We start from the raw sequence: 23,283 nt of genomic DNA on the forward strand, positions 1-23,283 counted from the left end.
CAGGCTGCCCTTCCCTTCCTTTCTACAGGTAGTTCTTTTGCTGTATACCTGATGTCAATCCCAACTGTTCCTCCTGCTCAGTGATCACCTTGCCTCATAAGGCTTCATTTTAGGGGTGGGCACCTGGGTAGCTCAGTGGGTTAAGCGTCCGATTTAGGCTCAGGTCACAATCTCATGGTTAGTGGGTTCAAGCCCTGCGTTAGGCTCTGTGCTGACAGCTCAGAGCCTGGAGCCTGCTTTGGATTCTGTGTCTCCCTCTCTCACTGCCCCTCCCCCACTTGTGTTCTTTCAAAAAAAAAAAAAATACGTTAAAAAAATAAGGCTTCACTTTACTCATTTCCTACTGGCCTTGGTTCTTTGCCTACAAATACACTTGGGGTTTTCATATTCTAACCAACAGTCACACACACAAACCCTTCCCCATGCAAGAGCCCTCCTTAACAACTTCAATCCTCTCTATGTAATCTCCTCTTGTCATCAAAATTCTCAGGACAGTGTGCCTTAGTGACTCACTCTGAAAGTGACCTCATTTGCTCAAGTTCAGGGACCTTTATTTGTGGCCTGCATTTCTTTATTTTACCAGTTCTTCTAAATGAACTCTAACCACTTAAGAGAAATCATTCTCCCCCAGAACGTGTTTATCAGCTTACTGACAGTGGATACATTTATCATTTGTGCGGGCTTTGTCCCCGGTTCTGCCTGTTTTTAGTGCCCCACTGACTTAGGGATTCTAAGAAGGCATCTTGGGAGCAGTTTTCTCATCTCTTCATACATATTACTACTTCAGTGATAGTGATTTTTCCTTGGGATCTGTCCCAGAGGCTCTTGAAAGGTAGGGAGTTCCACAGCCCAGTATTGAGTCCTCTGCTATTTTCCCTCTCTTTCAGGAGGTCATTGGTTTCTCTGCCAAGCCCACTGTGATCTACACACAGAGGCTGTGGCAGCCTCAACTGTGTGACATTCGGGCATTCATACGTCAGGTGAACATGGATTCAACACCACACTGCCACTGTCACTTACTAGCTGTGTGACTTCTCTGACCTTCAGTCTCCTCATCTGTTAAGCAGTGATAACACAGTCTTCTAGGGTTGTGAGGATTCACAGAGGGAAATATATGGAAGGGGCTTACGCATAGCAGACATCCAAAAAAAGTTAGTTCTCTTTTCCTATAAGACAAAAACCTCGGAACACAGACCTGAAACCAGACTCAGGCCATTAGCCTTCTTGACATTGTAGATTAAGGTTTTTTTTTCTATCTTAAGAGGTAATTCCTTATATTTCCTTTTAAAAAATTTCCTTTCAAATGAACCAAACTGATAAAAGTGATTATCTCTGAGTGCTTAGTGTTTACACTTTCCCAAATTTCTCAAATTTTCTACAATGTCATACCTTACTTGTATCATCAGGAGAAAAGATGTTATTTTAAGAACACAAAATTCCTACCATTTAAAGCAGGTGATTCCACTCCATCTATTTATTAAGAAGTCATTATAGAATAATTTTCTATTAAAAAATTTGGCATTCCACAGCCAAATTTTTTAGGGTATATCATAATTTTGGTTTAAAATGTCAAATTTTAGGGGCACCTGGGTGGCTCAGTCAGTTAAGTGCCTGACTTCAGCTTAGGACAGGATCTCACAGTTCATGAGTTCGAGCCCGGCCTCGGACTCTGTGCTGACAGCTCAGAGTCTGAAGCCTGCTTCAGATTCTGTCTCCCTCTTTCTCTGCCCTTCCCCTGCTCATGCTCTGTCGCTCTCTCTCTCTCAAAAATAAATAAACATTTGAAAAAAATAAAAAAAAAAAAAGTCAAATTTTAGCCCAAAGAAAGATCACATTAAGAGCAAGATCTTCCGTTCCCTCTCTCCTTCATCTAAACCTCTTTCCTTTATCTAAAAAGAGATATTCAAAGTGTGGCCCACAGCTCAGCAGCATCACATCACTTGGGAACTTTACAAATTGTCGGGCTACCCCAAACCAATTAAACCAGAAACTCTGGACGTAGAGCCAGAAACTAAGTTTTAACAAGCCCTCTAGGTGATTCTTAAGTTTAAGAATCACTGCTTTAACTCCTTTCTCCTCTATCTGTTCTTTTCAAGTCCTCTCTAAGGGGTGGCCTTCTCTCTCACTGCTACATTCAAACCACTTGCTCTAGCCACTCCCTGTCCAAGCAAGGTGAGAGCTAGGAGCAAATACTGAAGCACAGGCATTTCAGGGCCACTGAGGAAATGCCATCAATAGGCAGAACCATTGGAAGGAGGCCTCAGGCAGGCTCGGATGTGGAGAGACAGAAATCTTCCCACTTGGGTCTAAAGCTTTCTCTAGCATTATATTCTGTGCTGGGGTCAAAGACCTCTGAGCCTGTGAGGGGAGAAGGGCATGGAGGAGAACCTGGAAGGACCCAAGGTTTTGATCTGTGTGTGTGAAGCTCATGTATTTGGGATACCAGGCTCCAGCATCACCCCATCCCACTGCCTATCTGTCCTCTCTCACCTTCCTCGGGGCAGCAGCAACGGGCAGGACAGCAGGGGCAGCGGATGTAGCAGCAGCAATACTGAGGACAGCACTGGCACCAGCACACTCCAATCAGCAGGAGCAGAAGGAGGGCTCCCAGAATGATGAAGATCACTGTCAGCCAGTCTGCAGGGGAGACACCAAGAGGAAGCTAACCAAATATGCAGGTGAATGCTTCCAGGTCTAACATTCTAGAGGTCTAATAAATATAGCTCTTGACCTATAGGTTAAGCTTGACCAATATACCAGCAAAAAAAAAAAAAAAAAAAAAAAGACAAGGAAAGGAAAAGGAAAAGGAAAAGGAAAAGGAAAAGGAAAAGAAAAAGGAAAAGGAAAAGAAAAAAAATAAAGTTTAGTTTTGGTAAGGGACCTTCAGAGGTTGGCAATCCAACAATAACCTGGGCTTGCTTGTTTCTGTGCTGTATGTAAAAGTGTCACAGCAATGAGGTGGCTACATAGAAAGCTCCAACAGCACTTACGCAGAACAATGAGCTTCACCTCCTTATCTGGGTCTCCTGATGTGTCCCCTGGAGCCTCAATGGTGCAATAATACACTCCATGGTCCCACCACATCACTTCATTAATCACAAGGTCTGCTCCTGCAGGGAGGAGGGAAAAAGTACCAGGTGTTAAAGGAGAGGGCCCTAGTATGTGACCTACGGCTTAGGACTCAGCACTGTCCTTCCACATCCTTAGGGCCCCCCTCATAGTTCTGTCTTTTTTCTGAGACCATCCTATTTCTCCAAACAGTCTAATAATGGTAGAACTCACCATTCATTGAACCCTACCAGGTGCTTTGAAAGGATTTTGGACATCACCTCATTTAATTCCCACCACAGCTCACAGTGGGTGAGATGACATTACACTGTCACCCAGGGTCTCTTCTCCCTTTTTCTCTGTCTTATAATTTTTGGTCATGTACATGGCCATCTAGAATAAAGTCACTACTTCCTGTCATCTCTTACAGGTGGGCATGAACATGTGACTCAGTTCTGGTGGATAGAATGTAAGCAGAAGTGTTACAAGATGGCTCCCAGGAACTTTCTTAAAACAGTTGGGGAACATCTTTGTCCTTTTCTTCATCTTTTCTTTTATACTGTTATCAGTCAAGCACATGTGATGAATGCCATCTTGGACCATGGGGGAGAAAAAGACTTTCTTGGTGAGCTGGAGCTGGGGACCATCCCTCAGGACTTAATGGAACAGAGGCATCACACTAGTTTTGGACTATCTACCTCAAAATTTATACATGAGAAGAAAAAAACTTCTTTATTAAGTCACTAATATTTGGAGGTTTTGCTTATTCACAATCAAACTCTACACAATCCTGATACACTAACCATGATTATTGGCTGCATTTCAGATGATCACATGAAGAAACCAAGACTCCAGGAGGCTAAGAAACTAGCCTAAGAACAGAGAAATAATGCTTAGCATAAGTAGGTTCAAATCCATGTCTCTCTGTTGCAAAGCTGGTGCTGTTAACCACTAAGTTCTGATGTCCTCTCCAAAGTGGGTAGAAAACTCCACAGCCTGGATCCCTCACTGGCTATGAATGGATCCCTCTGGATCTTGAAGGGATGGGTTATGAGATGAATTGAATGAGTAAGGATGAAATGCCACTATTTTAAGGGTAAATGTTATTCAATACTCAAGAAAGGATTTTCAGTTCTCATGAGCACCAAGCGCTGTGCTACTTAAGATAGATGAATGGTATGTTCAAGTTTAGTAAATGCAACAAATCTTCACTAAAGACCTTTTGTGGGTCCAGCACTGAGTCAGACACTGGGAAGATCTGCAGAGGAACCAGACTCCTCTGTCCTAACAGGGCTTAAAGTCCAGTCAGAAGATCCAGGCAGCTTCCACATTCCTGCTATTTCACCCACAGTAAGTGCCAGGGGACATCTTCAAATTCTTTTAAAAAAAAAACCCAAAAAACCAAAAACAAAACAAAAAAACCCTTCGCATTATGGACTTGCTCCTGCTTAGCTGGCAGTCATATTTACAATTCTCCATTATCTGTTTGTCAAAAAATATTTATTGAGGAAATGAAACAGAAATGCAAGGTCACGCACCACTGGAGCTAACTTCAACTTTTGTTTCCTTCTCTTTCTACGTCAATCTCTACAATATTTTCCTCCCCATGATTTTCCAAACACACTACCTTTCCCAGAAAGAGCTTCCCCTAGACTTGGAAGAATGGGGAAAGTGTTTTGGAGGAGGTTCTCCCTCTAAGTTAATGTGTATCATAGGTCTGCCCCAGTTTTTATTAGAAACATAAACATGTTTTTCAGGGATGTCACAGTAATGAGGACATTCAGATATGTTAATATTTAAATTTCTTTATGTTTATTTATTTTTGAGAGAGAGAAACAGAGCACGAGTCGGGGAGGGGCAGAGAGAGACAGAGACCTAGATTTCAAAGCAGGCTCCAGGCTCTGAGTAATGTGGGCTCAAACTCATGAGCTGTGAGATCGTGACCTGAGCTGAAGTTGGACACTCAACCAACTGAGTCACCCAGGCACCCCTGGATATGTTTATATTTTAAATGATCCAAGAACTGATTTGACAGGGTCATTTCAAATGACGCAAGCACAGGGCAAAGAAGTGTCAGAAAACAAGGGTTCTAGGAAGTCACAACAAGCATGGAGGTAGAATTAAAAACCAAGGGGGAAATAATGGTTTTCCATGGGAGTAAGGAAGAAGCAAAGTTTGATCCAAAAGTGACTGGGAGTGAAAATAGTGGATACTATTGTTCAAAATTAGATAAAAGGAAGAAAGAAAGAAAGAAAGAAAGAAAGAAAGAAAGAAAGAAAGAAAGAAAGAAAGAGAGAACAGCAAGGACTGTCTGTCACCTTGTCACCTCTGGGGAATTTTATCCTTCAAAAACTAAATGAGACTTGCCAAAAGAGACTTTACATTTTGGAGTCAGATCAGGGCTCATTTTGCAGGTTCTGGGAAAAACAGAACCACCCTGAATCTTTGAGAATGTACCTAGAGACCAGAATAGGACAGATGTTCACTAAAGCTAAGAGTTTAAGGGCTGGCTTGGGGAAAGCAGAGATTGCATGTAAAAGGATCAGGTTTAAATATTACAGCTAAAGTATTAGACACCAATCTGGAAGCAAATATTAAATTGGCTCCCTTTAAATGATCTACCTTTAAACGGTCATCAAATATTCACTGATTTCCTCACATTGTTGCCACAGGTACCCTGAGTGGCCTGCTTAGTGTATTCTCTACCATTTTTCCCCTTTTAAGCAGCAAATATTTATTTAACACTGCACATGAAACTCACTGAAATAGGCTCTGAATTATGTGCCAATAACCCATCATGGCAATCCTGGATTACAAGGTAGGAATGTAGGGCTAACCCTCCGTCCAAAAGCGTGCTCAGTGATGGTAACTAAAGTTCACTGCACACTTAATATTTGCTAAGTGCTTTATGTATATCATCTCACTTAATCCTGACAAATCTCCACAAGATGGGGAGTACTATGGCAAGTCCCATTTTGTAGAAAAAAATCGAAGGGACTTACCCAAGTTCACATACCCTATAAGTGCAGAATGGGGACCCACACCAGAATCTGACTGCAGACTGAGGGTTCTAACCACCACTCCGTGTACTAGCCATAAAGAATAAACATGCTTTAGACATAGCTTTCAGATATCACGTTTGATACTTACTTCAGTGTAGGGAGACAGAGCCTATTATGTCCATCTTTCAGATGAGGTAACAGACGCCAGAGAAAAAAATCTGCTGCTGGTCAATGAACTAATGCTCTTGGTCAATGAACCCTAATGCTCTTTCCTCTACCAATGGGTGATGATGGTGTCAAGGTGGCCACCTACTTGAAAGCCCCTTAGATATAAACAACAGGAGTGGTCAGAGGGAAACTCAGGGCCCTGGGGTTCACACAGGCCCTGAGGGCAATTTATGGGAGGGAGCCAACAAGACTGATCCACACCTTAGCCATGAAAAAGCAAAAGAAACCACCCACTCCCAGACCTTTAGCCAAAGCTGTAGGACATCTTCTCATCCAGACACCAACTTCCAGGGGAGTGACTTCAGATGGTGGTACAGCATTCTATGTATCTGGCAATTTCCTCAAACAAACAAATGGAAAGAAAAAAGGGAGGGGAATCCCCACAATGACTCAGCCTGTCAGGCCTGGTGTCCGCCACCCCCATTTCCCTGCTGCCTCCCCTGCACTCACGGTTCTGGATGGTGATCTTGCGCTGCCGGTAATCCACCCCCAGCACGGGCTCATTCTGCCCCCGCCTCTGAGCCACGATGCGAACCTCCCGCTGGCTGTCATTGCAGTCATTGGAGGGGTCCTGGCCCAGGGATAAAGCTGCCTGGTAAGCTGAGAAAAGGAGACACAGCTAAGTCACACAGCAGGGGGAATTCCCATGAATAAAGGCACCTTTAGTGTTCCCTGGAGCAGGGAAGCTTCTCAATTTTTCCTGAGCTCATGCATCTACTGGGAATCTCACTAAACATGAAATTTCTGAGTCTGCGGGTCCGGAGTGAGAATCTGAGAGTCTGCATTTCTAATGAACTCCCAGGTGATACTAATGAACTTTTGAGCAGCAAGACCCAGACCCCTCTAAAAGGCCATCATTTCTAAATCCTGGCTGCATGCCCCCGTTTCCCAGCCCAACTACCCTTACCTCATTTTTGGTAACCCCAGATTCTGCCCCCACAGGGTTCATCTACCTGCCCTTACAATGCATTTTCTGGTGGCAAATGTCTACCACCCTGGTCTCTTTTCCCTGGCCCTTTATTTGAAGAGTAACCCCCTGAAAATCATGCCTTGATTTAGAGATGTGTCTTTTGGGAACGAGGCCAGGTTCTGTCAGTGACTCAGACATTTAGGTATCGGGGTTCATACTGTAAGATGTACTGTAAGTCAGGGCTGACAGAGGTAAAGCTCAGGCCTCCCCCCATTTTTCCTCATCTCAGGAAGCTCACTTCCTTCCTTATAGATGGCATCTACTTCTACTCTCAAAAATTTCTACAAGGTTAATTGTAGAACCTCTCACAGGGCTGCCAGTGAGGATCTGCATTCCTTTGTTCCTTGAGAGAGGCAGAAGTAGACAGCTAGAAAGAGCTTTGCTTTCGGAGCACAGAACTGACATGAGTGGGGCAGCCACTACTGTGAGGTAGGACGTGGCTAAGCATAGGTAGGGGGAATTGTGCAGCCCGAGAATGTATTCCCTGGGGGCAGTGAGCTCTTGCTCACTCGCTCACTCGGAGGGTTCAATCGGCCACCAGGAAGGCTGACCATAAAAGGGAGTGTGGCAGTGTGCGGAGGTTCACAAATGGCCACTCCTCAGCATCCTGGAGGGTGTAGGAGGCTTCTTGTCTACATTCTAAGGTGGTGAAGGTGATGGCGGCAGACTTCAGACTCATCTCAGTGTGCTGGCACGCAACCAAATGGGCTGGGAGGCAGGACTTAGGCTGCCTTTTAAAAAAAACTTCATGTCTGAGCTGCCTAAATCTTTTCAGGAACAAGGTAGGACATAAATTTTAAAATAAAATAGTATGTGACCAGGAATAAGTTAGTTCATCTGCCTGGGCCATTTATCTATCAAATGAGGGGGCCACATTAAGTGATCTTTGTGGCTTCTCATAAGGATTTGTGACCCTAAATAATTCCTATGCCTTCATGGCAATGCTTCACAGAGGGGCCTGGGCAGAGGGGGGGAGGGCACTCACATGCAGAGTAGTAGTCAAAGATAGGGTCCTTGCAGAAGGACTTGAAGCGCCACGTCACTACCACATCCTGGAGCTGGGCGGAGGTGGTGTAGTCACATTTGAGGATGACAGAGGCAAACAGGGTGACATAGCGCTCCGTGTGCTGGACGGTCACCAGCAAGGACAGGCACCCTGCAGCCAAGAGCAGGAGAAAACACTGAAGGCATACTATGTCTCTGATAGGTGACCTACTTCTGTTCATGGAGTGATAAAAGCCATGCAAATAAGTGAACACACTGTCTGACTAGATGGGAGCTCACAGGCAGAGTTAGAGGCGGAGACTGCAGACACTCTGGGCGAGGTGGAGGACAGAGCAAGGATGACTTGCAAGGGTCTCATCCGTCCAGCAACAATACAGAAACTGTATGAAAAGAAGGCTGTATAGGTACTGGTCTGAGCCTGCTAATACATGCATACATTTTCTCATGTCACTTTTCTTAAAATGTTTCCCCACTTCCCCAAGGAAGGATTCTGTGTCTCCCTCTCTCTCTCTCTCTGCCCCTCCCCTGCTCATGCTCTGTCTCTCTCTCTCTCTCTCTCTTTCTCTCTCTCAAAAATAAGTGTTAAAAAAAAAAAAAAGAAGAAGAAGCCTTCCCTGACTGCAAACCTGGGAGAGGGGCCCTGTGTGTTTTCCTAAAGTGCCTCTTTCTACCCCCAGGCAACACTTTTCACATGCCTTGGTGATGGCCAGTTAAGTGCAGGCTCTGAGCAGGCTGAGTTTGTCTCTGACTCATCATTTAAGCACGAGCACCTCATCCTGCACTGTCACCTCCTTGGCACCCAACAGATGTTTGTTGAATAAATAATGGAATGAATGACCAAGAATACATCAACAGTAGAAACTGGCAGTACAGGTTGTAGACATAAGCATGACAACATAAATAAAAACGATCAGATTGTGACAAATTTTATCAAGAAAACTTGAAGAAATTAAGGTTTTTTTCTTTTCTCCTTTTTAAAACTCCTTCTCCCCAGCCTCCAAAGCTACAAATATACTTGCAGCTCCAGGTCTGCCTTGATGAGGAACCAGGTGGCACAGAAAGTCAGGTGGACTCTGGCGTGGTGAGGGGTCCACACATAACCAACATCTTAGAATGTTCCTATGTCAATATGGTTTCTAGGCCAAGTTATAAGGGATCTTCTTGTGGGAGGTTTAGCTCAGAATAGTAGTATTCAAACTTGAACATGCACCACCAGGACTTGTAACAGCCCAGATCACTGTCAGTAGGAGTTTCTGATTCAGCAGGACTTGGGTGGGGCCCAAGAACTTACATTTCTAACAAGTTTCCAGGAAACGCTGATACTACTGCTCTGGGCATCATACTCTGAGAACCACTGGTGTCGACTAAACTAAAAACAAAACAAACAGGCCTTGTACTCTGAGACAACTGGGTTCAAATAACACTTCGCTATTTATTTGGACATTATACAAGTTTTTTTTACTCTGAGTTTGTGTTTTCTCAGCTGTGGCTGGAGATTATAGTAGTCCTAACCTCATCGGGTCCTTGAAAGAACGCAGTGAGATCATTCTCTTCTGGCACTTGGCATGGCGCCTGGCACATATGCTGCTGTGTTAGTGTCGGAGTCGGAGTCTGAATCTGAGTCTCTTTCCCTCTTTTCCTTTATCATGAAGGCCAGAGAGAAAGGGGTTCAAGTTGGGGTTCTCTCCAGGAGAGTTCTCAGGTGGAATGGCTTCAAGGTGACTGTTTTACTCCCACAAACATTTAGCGCCACTCTCACCCCTTACAAAACAGCTGGGTGAGCCTGGCTCAAAGGCCAGAGCCATGTGGTTCTGAGTCCTTCCTCACCTGCTGGACACAGCCCTCGTGAAATAGTAAGTGGTGGCTTGTGACGGGCACATGCACCCACTTTTCTCACATCCACAGAGAAAGAGCAGAGTGCTGCTCAGGATAGGCCCTTGCCCCCAGAAATGACCTAAACTGTCTCTAGGGCTGGGCTGAAATGAGTATATGCCTGTGACAGACCTGCTGTAAAGAGGATCTGCAGGGGAGACCTGTACCTGGGCAAGACTTCATGGAAGAAAAATATAAGCTGGACCTTAAGACTCAGGTAGGATTAAGATCACACGTGAAAAATAGGAAGAAGGCAGAGAAACTCATGGCTTCAAGGCAGAAGAAGAGAGTGAGCAAAAGCCCTTATCAGAAAGGAGCAGTTATTTACGGGGCTTGGAGGGAACCAAACTGGCTAGTATTCTGGCTTTATGGGAAGCAGAGGGATAAATAAGGTGGGGCTGGTGGTAGCGTGTGGGGGTGGAGTCTAAATCACACTGAAGCATGTATTTCTAGTTAATGGATAATCACTGGAGACTTTTCTGTAGAGTAATAGGGCAAAAGTGGTGTCTTTGGTAAGACTGATGACTTCCTTGTCCAGCTATAAAGATCATCATTTCAAAAATGAGCCTTGAGTAGTTTGGGAGAAAAACAGCTGCTGTCTTCTACCAGCTATTCCTGGACTAATTCCTGGAAATTAGTCCAATCAGAAATGGAAGAGCCAGTGACCAGCGTCTCAAGCCTAACATGGATTGCTTTGTAATCTGCTTTGTTAGTTTTGCTTCTCTACCCTCACCACCCTCCTTGTTTTTTTCCAGAACTGACCTGACATAGACCTTGGAACTTTCCCCCAACACAGCTTTAACTGAAGAGAAGTCGCTACAGGTAAGCTTTTGACAATGTCCAGGATGGCACTGTCAACACCAGCTTATTTTGCTCAGCAGATACACGGATTGGAATGGAAATAAAAACACCTATTTGTGGTCTAAACAAAATCCTATGTCCACACAGTACTTTCAAATATTTTCTTTTACACATTAAAAATGATCCCTGGGAGGAGATGAGCAGTGCCCCTTCATACACCGCAAATCTGAGACTGGAAAAGGTGAGTGGCCTGTCTGTAGTCGCTTCACTTTCTAATAAGGTCAGAGTCAAGATTCCACCCCTGAGCAGTACTCTGGCCACTCTGCCTGGTTATTCTTTAAATAAAGGAAGATGTTCGGTACTCACTAGCCTGCAAATAATTGTGGAGTGTGGAGCCAGGCTATAATTGGCAGCAATCACTCTGATACTGTGATTGACTGATAACCTGCATGTTCTTTATTTTCCTGAATGGTAATGTGACATAAATAGCAATTTCTTCAGAGGACTGTAGTGAACATTATTTGTATAGAGGTGGAACATTTGGAGGGAGGGAGGTTTGCTGGGAGTCAGAGAAAGGAATTTGGAGCTAGAAGTTACTTTCAGGTAGCTTTGAAGATTGCTGAATCTGACACTCTGAGGGAGAAGAATGGGGACAAGGGTGATCACCTTTATTGCCAGATTCCCATTCAGCACCCTTCCATGAATGCCTTTATTATGGCCAAAACATACCTGAGGTGACATGACTCACCTTTACCAACGTCAGCACTGGCTTTGCTGGCTGGGTATTTACTCCTTCATCCTCTCTCAGATTTCATCCCTTATGTGAATTTCAAGCCCTTGAAATAGATCAGGTTCCCACAATTTTGACTGAACTGAGCTCACTCCCACTCTCTCCAGGGTTCTTCCAGCCCCATAGCATATGCACTCTTGGACCTATACCCCTTGCCCTCCTCCACAAAGAGAGTAAGAGTCCCCGGACAAAAGGTACTGAGCAACCACCAACCCTCCCTCCCCTTTTCTCAGCTGTTGCTGTGAATCTTAGGATCTATTGTGTGCCAGGTGATGCACACACATTGCCTCTTATCTTCACAAAACCCTCTAGGGTGGGAATCCCTCTGCTCATATATGTGGGCCAAGCTTCAGAGACTATAATAAACCAAGCCCTCTCAGCCTCAGGATTTGGTTCTGCTGGCACCCAAACCTAATCTTTCCCAAGCAGGCAAGCTTGACTTTCCAAGTGGAAGTCAGGTGTTAAACTCAAAAAGTAGGAGGATTTTCCAGATTGGGAGGAGGACAGCCTATCTCAAAGGCAAAAACTTCCCATCCTTCTTGTTCTGTAGCCTCAGACTTCTCAGTAAAACTAACCACATTGGTCATGCACACTACTATGCAGGTAAAGTTTTCAAGAAGAGACTAAGAATAGAAGAATCTGGGCTGAAAATAGGGACAGATTCAAAAAGGTAGATGTCGATGTTGGATCTTTGCTTTTTTTTTTTTTTTTTTTTTTGAGAGAGAGAGAGAGCAGGGGAGAGGGAGGGGGAGGGGGAGGGGGGGAGAGGGAGAGAGAGAGAGAGAGAGAGAGAGAGAGAGGGAGGGAGGGAGGGAGGGAGGGAGGGAGAGAGAGAATATCTTAAGCAGCTTCATGCCCAACACAGAGCCCAAGGCAGGGCTCAATCTCACTATCCTGAGATCATGACCTGAGCCGAAATCAAAAGCCACCTAGGCACTCCGGATCTTTGCTCTTTAAATTGTTTTCAAATTCTTATATTTCTTTTCTTTTTTTTTTAAATTTTTAATTTTTATTAATTTTTGAAAGACAGAAAGAAACAGAAGGTGAGCAGAAGAGGGGCACAGAGAGGGAGACACAGAACCTGAAGCAGGCTCCAGGCTCTGAGCTATCAGCACAGAGCCTGACACAGGGCTCAAACCCACAAACCGTGAGATCGTGACCTGAGCTAAAGGCAGATGCTCAACTGACTGAGCCACCCAGGGGCCCCTCAAATTCTTATATATTTTTTCTATTTTTAAATTTCCTTCATCCTGTGGTATCCCCTTCATTTCCTAAATATCTCTATCATTTTCTTTTGAAACTTTAATTCTGGAGAGTGACTTCCTGAGTTCAGATTTTGTCTCCACTCTCCCACCAGCTAAAAGACCTAACAAATTATTTCCAAACTACGATTGCCTCTTTATGCGGAATTATAATAATACTTCCTTGATAATGTTGTAGTAGGGATTAAATGAGATAATAAATGTCCAGCATTTAGCAAAGAGGGTGGGACATAACAGGCACTGAAGAAACATTAGCTGTTACTTGTCTCATTTGTACTTATCTTGCCTACTTTGGAGATTGAAGTCAACTGACAACAGCATGTGAAAGCATTTTGAAAGCATTAAAATGATACAAATGTAAACTGGCATTAAAAGCTCTTAAAGCTCCATCACTTTGTCCCCTGGCAAACCCATTCAGTTAGTCTCCTCTGGGAAAAAGGGAGAGAAACCTGTCATCTAAGGATTGAAAGGTAACTTCAGATGAGATATTGGAGTTTGTGGGAAGGAGGGAAATGGTAGAGGATTCTGTTTCCTACCATGAAGTACTTTTTAAGACTACGCTCAGGTGCCAGTGGGGACTACATCCTATATTAAAGTCAAAGGAAAACCAATGAAAGAAAATTATCTTTACAGCTAAATGATGTATGTTCCAAACATATGCATATCTCTGTATATTACTTTATTCAATGTCTTCCCTGTGTAATATCAGATTGGGCAAGATGTTTTACAGTGTCTAGAACATATTATCCATACAGCATAGGGACAGAGGTATTCAGGGGATTGAATGGCATTTCCTCTCCTTTACACATGAAGGGCCCTGCCTGGACGGGTGTGGCAGGCAGCAGGGGAGCATGGTCTTTCCAGGCAAGGGGCTTGACCTAGTGCCAACACTTGATGGAAGGTCTTGATTCTTGAGTGATTTTTAGGCACCCAGGCACCTATGATCCACTAAGCAGGTTAACAAAAAGTACACAGGTTTAATCCTATCAGAGTTTATGTCTGAGCAAGCTATCTCCCCAAGTATATTTGCCGTCAGTACTTGTTACATTTCCTTAGATAACAGTGCAAATATAAAAGGAATCAAGGGGAAGAGGGAGTGGCCATGAGTGTGAACAAAAAGGGGTTGAGAGAATTAGGAGAGGAGAAAAGAGGACAAAGAGAAGGGGGCTGGGGCGGGGGTGAGGGTAGGAATTAGGTCTATGTATTACATGTTTAACAAAGGTCTGGTATCTGCTACTCAACAGTGTGAGGCTCAGGGTGGTGCTAAGCATGTGGCTACACAGGGGAGGAAACATATATACTGAGCACTTGCTATGTTGTTAGCCATGGTCTTGGGTGCTTTATTATATAGTATCTCATTTAACCCTTGTAAAAACACCCATGAGATAAGCCTTATTTTATCTCAATTTCATAAATGAGAAAAATCCTCAGGGAGATGAAGTAACTGGTTCAGGACCACACAGCTAGTGTTTGCCAGCCTTATACATGGCTGGCCTTATACATGGTATGCATTAAACATTTGCTGACTAAAAACAAATTCATACAAGACAGGCTAAACTGCTTGGAACAAATTTTAAGTGCTCTAAAAGTATAGAAAACAAATAAAGTTAACCATTTGTAGGGTGGCAGACAAAAAAACAAAGAAGGGTGTGTATTGCTGGGAAAGGGGGTACAAGAGCATCCCCATATCAGCGGGAGAAGGCTGCCCAAAGTAGTGAGTGAGGCCAAGAATGAGTGAGCCCTGAAATCCAAACAAAGAGCTTTAATCCACTCTATAAGCTATGGGGATCTAATAGAGGTTCTTGGAGGAATAAAATGAAGGTGAAAAAGATGAACCCAGGTAGGTTAACCTATCGTCTGAGTAGAGGCTGGTTGGAAGTAGACAGAAAAGAGGCAAGATGGTTAAGGTGCTTAAGATAGGCTAGTGTGAGGTTTATCACCTGGAATAGAAAAGAAGGGGCAAAGCCTGGGATTAAGAAATAGAACAAGGTTTGGGAAATGAAGAAAGTGTCAAAACTGCTTTCTTCTGACCCCACCTTATCCTAAGATTCACAGATTGAAAGATACAGAAATAAAGATGAGGGAAATATGAGACATGACCTGAATCTTCCCAATTCTTTAAACACAAATTTAATTCTCCCCCAAGGACAAAATGAAACACACTACTGGGCTGAAAGAAACCCAGGCAGATGATACATTAATTATCAGCATCTCATTCCACTGCATTGTTGTTGGGGCAACATGTTTAATAAGTAGCATTTAGTTAGACAATCTATTTCTACTTCTGCATACTAGGATTCAATTAGACAAAACGAATTTAATCCATGGTATGAAACAGGGGAAAGAGCAATGTACTAAAAATGAGGATGCCAGGGTTCTGGTCCTAAGTCTACTATGTCAACCTGGCACTTGTGACTTTCCTGAACACAGATTTCCTTACCTGCAAAACTGGTCCAAAGAGGAAGACAGACAGAGACTGGGAGTGAGTTCTACTTGAGTTTGGCAGAGTCCTGGGATTCTGGGGAGGTACGTCAGGGATCCCATGGAGGTAAGGAAGGAGCCAAGTGGACAGCTCCCAACCACCACCCACACCCTCCTCAGCCTGAGAAACTCCGCTTTCCTATCCACTACATTGTGAATCAAGATGTCATTCAGTCTTCAGTGTGATCCCACACTTTACCCCCATCACCAAGGGAAAATTGCTGGTCTATATGCTAAGAATCTTGTGTCTTAGAATCAGCCGGCTCATTTCACAAAGAATGATAATACAAGTTGATAGTTGAGTGAATCTGTAAGTTAACACCACTCTATAATCTTTAAAAAATTCACAAAAGCCCAAATGAGACACACTCTTTTAGAATTTGGGTGGAAAACTAAACTTTCATTCCAGGCATAAACTTTGAGGCTCAATGGAGGTAACCAGAACTATCAGCCAATAATGCAAAAGGCTGCAGAACCTACTTTAGATTATCTTAATGTTTTGTTTTAAGGGGCAAGTATCACTTGTGTGCTAAACATTTCTTTTTAAAGAAAAAAAAACTTTGAAAAAGTACAAAAATGAACAAAAACAATGACAACTGATCTCTCCACAGCTCAGAGCACAGGGACTGGGGTTAACTTCCCAGGACTCCGGGACCTGAGAGGCTCCATCAGGGCCCCAGGCCACACTGACTAGACTTGCCAGTACCCAAATCTGACATGATTTCACTAATGGCCCACACTTAACAACTACAGAAGCCTGGATGCTAACTAGAAGCTTGGGTTAACTCTTCTTTAGAAACAGAAGAGAACAGCGTGCTGGATCAAAATGAACATACTCTAGGATTTTCCAAAGCTCATATTGCAATCTGCAGCAGACCTTGAGAAAATCAACTTACTGGATTTTTCTATTTAGTGTTAATTTGGAGACTATTTTCTACTTATTTAAATGTTATTAAAATAATATGTGATATCAATCTGTTATTCTTTTACCCAACATAGTAATGGGTTTGTGTGTGTGTGTGTGTGTGTGCTCGTTTCTGTTTTATAAATCTTATACATGTGTCCATGTCACAACATAAACTGTATTTCTGAGAGCTGTAAAAAAAGTTTGAAAAGCACTTCTTTGGTAGATACCGGAACTGAGAAAAGTAGTTTGATTTCTGTTTGATCTTAGGGAATTTTAGGAAGTTTCGTGTAAAAATGAAGAGGTGGGGGCAGTATTTCCTGAGTGATGACCATTTTGTAGACCCTGTGCTTGATGTTAAGCCATCCAACAAGAGCTGGCCTTATGGGGACTGGAGGGTGGGGGTTGTGAGGGGCTTATCAGGAATTTCACCTGTTTTCTGGATGAAGGGAATTGAATTCCTCCAAAGTCACAGCTAGTAAGAGGCAGATTCTGAATTCCAACCTGATAGTCCACTGACTATTAACTGCAGTTTCTTAGCTATAGGGGAAGGAGGAGGAGGGGAAACTTAAATTGCTTCATTCAAGTTAGCTCTAAAATACCCTACTTGGATCTAAATCATGAGTATCATCACCTCACCACCGTGGCTAACATTCATTAAACCCTCACTTTGTTTCAGCCACTATATTAAGTGCCTTAAAATCTTCATTTCACTTAATCCTCACAAAAACCTTATGAGATATGTACTATAATCATCCCTGTTTACTGCAGGCTTTCAGTAACTTGACCAGAGTCACACAAACATTGTGGATGCAAAATCCAAATGCACATTAAATAGCTGGATGAAGCTTTTTCTTTTATATATACCTTCTACACATATTCGGGGAAAATATCTGCTAAAATAGCTATTTCCCCTCAAACTGTTGGAGTCTGAAGAGTTGAAATCTCAGTTTCTCACCTATGAAATAAAGTTGAAATTTGGGGCACCTGGGTGGCTCAGTCAGTTGAGTGTCTGACTCTTGATTTTGGCTCAGGTCATGATCTCACGGTTCATGAGATCAAGCCCTGCATCAGGCTCTGCACTGAGCATGGAGCCTGGTTAAGATCGTCTGTCTCTCTCTCTCTCTCTCTCTCTCACTCTCTCTCTCTCTCCCCGTGCCCCTCTCCCCACCCCCCCCCTTTGCATTCTCTCTGTCTCTCTAAAATAAAAAGAAAAAAAAAAAAAAGAAAAGTGAGATTAGATGTTACTTAGGACTTTTTGTGAATTCAGCTTTCTCTAGTTCTAAAATGGGTCATGCAGGTAGGCTTCCATTTAAAGAATGCCTGGGTGGCTCAGTCAGTTAAGCGTCCGACTTCAGCTCAAGTCATGATCTCACAGTTTGTGAGTTCGAGCCCCGCATTGGGCTCTGTGCTGACAGCTCAGAACCTGGAGCCTGTTTCAGATTCTGTGTCTCTCTCTCTGACCCTCCCCCATTCATGCTCTGTCTCAAAAGTAAATAAATGTGACCAAAAAAAATTTTTTTTTAATAAAAAAAATAAAGAATGCCAGGCAAACACAGCAGTCTGTATAATTTTACCACCTCGGCATCCTGGCTACTAACACTGCATGGCTGGTTCCTGAACACTTGGAGCTCCACTTTCTAAAGCCCCTGTCCATTTAGCAATCTGCTTACTATAAAGAATATACCCTTTGGTTATAGTCGCTGTATTTGAAAATTTTTCAGTGTTCAATATTCTTCATAAAAATAGAACAGCTTTTAGAACAGTATGCTGATGATTTAAGGATTGGGGTTTATACCCTAATAAAATTTTTGTCTGTAAGGCTTCTTTTCTTATTCTATTGACCTGGATGACTGCTGGCTACAAAGTCCTAATCTGGAATAGGGTGCTAAAGGGGGGAGATGGGAATAGACCTCTATTTTCTTGAAAAGGTAGCTCAAGCAGCTTCAGAAATCCCTAGCTGCCATGGAACTTGAGCTGAACACATAACGCACAGGATAGAGGACTGTGAGAAGCTGGGATTTTTATGATTTTGCTGTCACAGTCCCAGTTGGTAACTACTCTGGTGGAATTTGGGGCACTTAAATTTAGGTGAGGTTTAGTCCATTTCCTTGTGTATCATGTGTCGGACACCTAGCCTTCTTAGCTTCAGACAACTGATAGAACATAGATCCTGCAGAAAACGATGTGAGCCAGAGGGTCTTAGGGATACTGATTTTCCAGTTTTCTCACCCTTTTGCAATTCTCCCTCCTTTTTATTCTCAGCATTAAGCTTAAGCTATTGTAGAATCTTGTCTGAATGAGATTTAGTTACACCCAAGTGATTTTCATGTCCTATCAAGCTGGTAAAAATGAAACTCTGCCCATAACTTCAAATTACATCTCCTTCAGAAAAATACAAGACTCAAATTGGTCTGTGAGCAAACTGAGCTGACTTCCCACTGAGATAAGAGGGCAGTTATTCCTAAAAAGGGGACAAGGGATGGTAAAATGAAATGAAACAGGGAAGAATTTCCAAGGGCATTCATACATTCTTGTTTGCAAGGTCACACCTACATCCTACTTGAAAAGGGTTGAAAGTCCTGCAGTCATTCAGCTATCCTTTCACCTGATTTTACTCATGCAGATAGACACTCCTGCCATATTTCCAAGAGATACACTGAGACACAAAAACCATGCTTTCCAAAGCAGACAGGGTAGGAAAGTTAAGAGAAGGGAGGATAAAGGGTGGGTGGTTGGGCGCCTGGTGGGGAGATACTGAGCAAGGGGGAAGAGTTAGGAAAGTGAGTGGATACAAAGAAAGTAGAATAGGGACACTGACCATGGTTAGCAGACAGCCACATGGCTTAGTCCTATAAAATAAGCAAAGTAAATAGGAATCAAAAGAGTGGTGCTTCCACCTTTATCGATTCAGTTTTAAAGACTAAGAAGTACCTAAAGACTGCTGGAGGGAAGCCCAGGGGCTCTGGGTTTCTTTCTTAGTTGCACCTGTTTCAGAAGGGCCTAGGCCAATACATGAGGAAAACAACAGGTTCCCACAGGCAGAAACTCGAGCTACTCCCCGCACCTCCTGGTGCCTGTGCCAAGAGCTACCAGAGCGCTGCCCCGGCCTCCACTACCCTGCCCTGTCCTGCCCGAGGCCAGCTCTGCAAGGCCAGGCAACAATGGCTTCCTGTCTCTCTGCGCCCAGGGTGAGACCCACTTTCCCAAGGCTCACCTGCTGGGAGCCAGGTGAAGAGGAGCAGCCAAGGTGCAGGCAGCTCGGGGCCCATGCCAGCCGGTCCCTGGCCCCTTTCTGCTCAGGGGCTCCGGGGGCACGTCAGCTCTCTTCCACAGCTTTCACCCCAGGACGCACCACTTCTCCAAGGAATCCCTCCGCCTTCCCCTCGCCCGGCGCGGCGCGGCGGAAGGGCCGGCCTCGGTCCCCGAGCAGGTGAGGTCCGGCTCATCCCCACCTGGGGCGCGCCCCTCAGCCCCGCCTCCCGCCCCGCGCACCGCCCTTTCCTGCTCCGCCCCCGGTCCCGGAGGACCGCGGCCACCTCTCCTACCTGCCACCGCCTCGCCTCTTCCACCGCAAGACTCCAGGTAGTTCTCCTCCCTGGAACCCCATCTCTTGCCACACCTTTCCCGCTTATAAAGAACGTTACCATTTTACCCCCCATAAGTTCTTGGGAAATCTCACCCCTAGCAACTTTCTTACCCCTCTTTGGAGAATTTATGTGGACATAACTGTCTAGGTGCATTTCCTGCGTTATATTTCCATTCCCTCATGCGTGTTTGGAAAACTTTTTTTCCCCACTGAAAACACACTAATATGACTTTTGCACATAATGTTTGCTCAGGTTTCCTAGAAACTAAAGTGTATGGTATAAACTAGACAAATAGGTCTAATTTTCCACAAATATAAAACTCATAGATGCTTATTACAGAAAAGTTAGAAAAATATAAATTATTAGAAATAAGAAAAAAATCCTGCTCCCACCACCCATAGTTAGGCATTGTTAATGTTGGTGTATTTCTTTTTATTAGTTTCCATCCTTCATGAAGTGCAGCTCCACAGCCCCTCACTGACTCAGCCCCCCCAAAGTCAAAGATTCTAGGTCACTTTGCACCAGGCCAACTAAGATATAATCCAGTCCTTCCTTCCTTGGCAGGAACCCACTAGGGAACCATAAAACACAGGAAGAAGACACACTTGCCTTCGGGAACCAACCAACGACATTAACCTGGAAAGTCACCTATACACTGGTCAATAGAAACAACAAGCTATTTTATACACCTCTCCCTTATTAGGGATTGTTCATTGTGCTCTCCCTCCTAGCCACCGTCTTTTTCCTCAAGAAAAGAATTATAAAGGTGCATTAAACATGGTTTCTGCCCCTCAGGAAGCTCCCATTCTCATCAGTGACCTTAGAAGTCAATATTATTTCTCTTAAGATTGTCTCCTCCTCTGCTGTGAAGGGTTCTCTTCACTAGAGCTACTCGTGTCCCTCATCTCACTTCAGCCCAGAGGAACATCCTTGTCCTGAGACTAATTGGTGGTCAACCCAGTCCCTTCTCCCAATTTCCCCTCCTTCCCCTTTAGTCTGCCCTCTAGTTCCCCAATTGGCCTCTCCCCTTTAAATGTTTTTTCCTGTAGCCACTTCTCTTCAAGAAAGTAGGAAGTAAATTCAGGCAGTAAGTACATGGCCAAAGGCAGATGGTACAGAATGTTCAGGGGCCTTTAGACCTTCCACAGTGGGATCTTAGCACAGCAGCAGAAGCAGGATATAATGTGAGGGATGCTCCCCCTACCCCCTCCAGAGACTGTGCACATGCTGTCAGGAACATTGTATGTATCTGAGTGTTTGTGACCCTGAGGGATTTGTGTGGCTCCTGGATTTGTAAATTGCTCTAGGCAAATGTTAAATCCCAGTCTAAAAAAGTATGAGCCCTCACTTTCCCAAACCTACCTCCCACACCCTTCAGTCCTTGTTTTGATATAAAGGTCAGTTTAATACTACACGCATCTTTTTTCTTTACTACCTATATTCTATATTCCACCTGTATGAAGCAATGATCTAAGAGCCTTCTGTGCATTATCTCATTACATTTCTACAATAACTATATAAAATAGGGACTGTTATTCTGTTATTATCAATCCCATTTTACAGATGTAGAAGCTGAGGTACAAAGAAGTAACTTGACCAAGGTAACAAAGCTAGTAAGTGGTGGAGTTATGAATCTAAATGAGGCAGTCTGATTCCAGACCTTCTGCTGTTAGCTATTACACCATACACTCTCACCTAGCCATGTCTCAATCTGTGTTTACAGTTATCAGCTAAGGCAGTTTGTTTCCACATATATCATTTAGCTCTACAGAAAGTAAAACTCCATTCCACTACCATGAGCTCTCCTGGACTAGTTATTCTGCCAACATGTACCATTGATTCAATAAAGATTTGATAAGAATATACATTTGGCTCAGAACAACAAACAATTCTTTCATTACTAAATATAGAAGTAAAAATCACTTGACCTGCTGATAGTGACTGAGACAAAAGTGTCCTCATATACAAAGTAACAATAGGTAGTATTTATTAAATGCTTATATTGTGCTGGGCACTATTCTCAGCACTTCAATAATTCTCTCAACAACATTCTGAAGCAGGTATTATTATTGTCCCCATTTTACAGCTAAGGAACTTGAGGCACAAAGATTCAGTTACTTGGGGTCACCCAGCTTGTAAGCAGAAAAGCTGAGAGGTAAACTCAGGCAATCTGCCTTTGGAGAACACACCCTTAATTATTACCCTAGCCATATTGTGTTTCTTGGTGTTCACTCGTCTAGGGTCTAACCACAAAGTACAGAGCTTATGATTTCATCATTTATAATCATACTTTCTAGTTAAAACTGTCCATAAATATTTCTGAATACTGTGTCTATATATACATATGCATCTCTGCTCGAGAATAGTTTGATATTTGTACATGTGTGTATTTATCAAGAATGGAAGAAAGAAAATAAAGAAATATGTAATTAAAAATCCTGCTCCAGTTAAACCTAAAGGGACGCAAGAAATGAAAGTAGCTAACTGATGCTGCAACATTTGGAAATATCTCATTCATTTTGTATGTCTGGCATACAAAGAGCATAGCACCTGGCATATTGGTAGTGCTCAATAGATATAGTTGAGTTCTTTATCTATAGTTGCTGGAGTAAGTGACATGTAAGCTGGGTTTGAAAATGAACAAGACTTTGTCAGAGCAATCCAAGCAGAGAGACTATGTGCGAAAATCATAGCACCAGGAAACAGCATAGTTTAACTATAAGCACTTCAGTTTTGCCAGGGCAAGGTGGGGAGTGGTAGGAAAATTTGTTAGAGAGCCAGGGTAAATAAAGGGCCTTGCATGACCAGCTGGAGAACTAAGACTTTATACAGTAGACGTTAGGGAGGCAGCAAAGGGTTTTAAGCTGGACAAGACATGATCAGACTTGCGTGTTAGGAAGATAAACTTGTCAGCAATGAGAAGAATGGTAAGCAAGGATTGAGATGAAAGGCAGGGAGATCAGTTAGGAAACTGTTACTGTGGTCAAGATGGAAATACTGAAGGCTCAACCCAGTCATTGGTGTTGAGAATGGGGAAGAAAAAATACTTTGGCAGACATTTAGAATGTAGAATTGACAAGACTGATGGTAAATTAGATGTGGGAATTGAGAGAATATATATTTCTGATTATTAAGTCTGTGTAGATGGTGTTGCCATTCTACACAGATATACAGAAAAAATTTTGAATCATTTTAGACACATTTGCACCTGACAGAATAGTGGAGTATCCAAATGAAACCCTCATGGATGGTTCGACACCTTTATTAAGTACAGTTGTTTGAGTGGGGTTGGTAGGAACTACATGCTTAATAAGAGAGGTCTGGGTCAGA

The 23,283-nt window shown here is 43.4% G+C and overlaps 1 protein-coding gene across 6 annotated transcripts in view; it reads right to left on the reverse strand.

Moving 5' to 3' along the window:
* ILDR1 (immunoglobulin like domain containing receptor 1) overlaps nt 1-19,787 on the reverse strand; it is a 29,619-nt gene extending 9,832 nt beyond the window's left edge. For 2 of the 6 annotated variants that reach the window (XM_060639807.3, XM_060639805.3), the window contains exons 1-5: nt 19,581-19,783; nt 8,234-8,404; nt 6,729-6,878; nt 2,991-3,110; nt 2,491-2,637 (exon numbers count right to left, since the gene is read on the reverse strand). In XM_060639807.3, the coding sequence (XP_060495790.3) occupies nt 2,491-2,637; nt 2,991-3,110; nt 6,729-6,878; nt 8,234-8,404; nt 19,581-19,635 (643 nt within the window). In that variant the 5' untranslated portion in view covers nt 19,636-19,783. Of the gene's footprint in view, nt 1-2,490; nt 2,638-2,990; nt 3,111-6,050; nt 6,138-6,520; nt 6,619-6,728; nt 6,879-8,233; nt 8,405-19,580 lie in introns of those variants that run through there. The other 4 variants (XM_060639808.3, XM_060639806.3, XM_060639809.3 and 1 more) reach the window with 4 other exon arrangements.
* Between the last annotated feature and the right edge of the window lie 3,496 nt (nt 19,788-23,283).

This window comes from Panthera onca, chromosome C2 (assembly GCF_046562875.1).
Source record: "Panthera onca isolate mPanOnc1 chromosome C2, mPanOnc1 haplotype 2, whole genome shotgun sequence".
NCBI lineage: Eukaryota > Metazoa > Chordata > Mammalia > Carnivora > Felidae > Panthera > Panthera onca.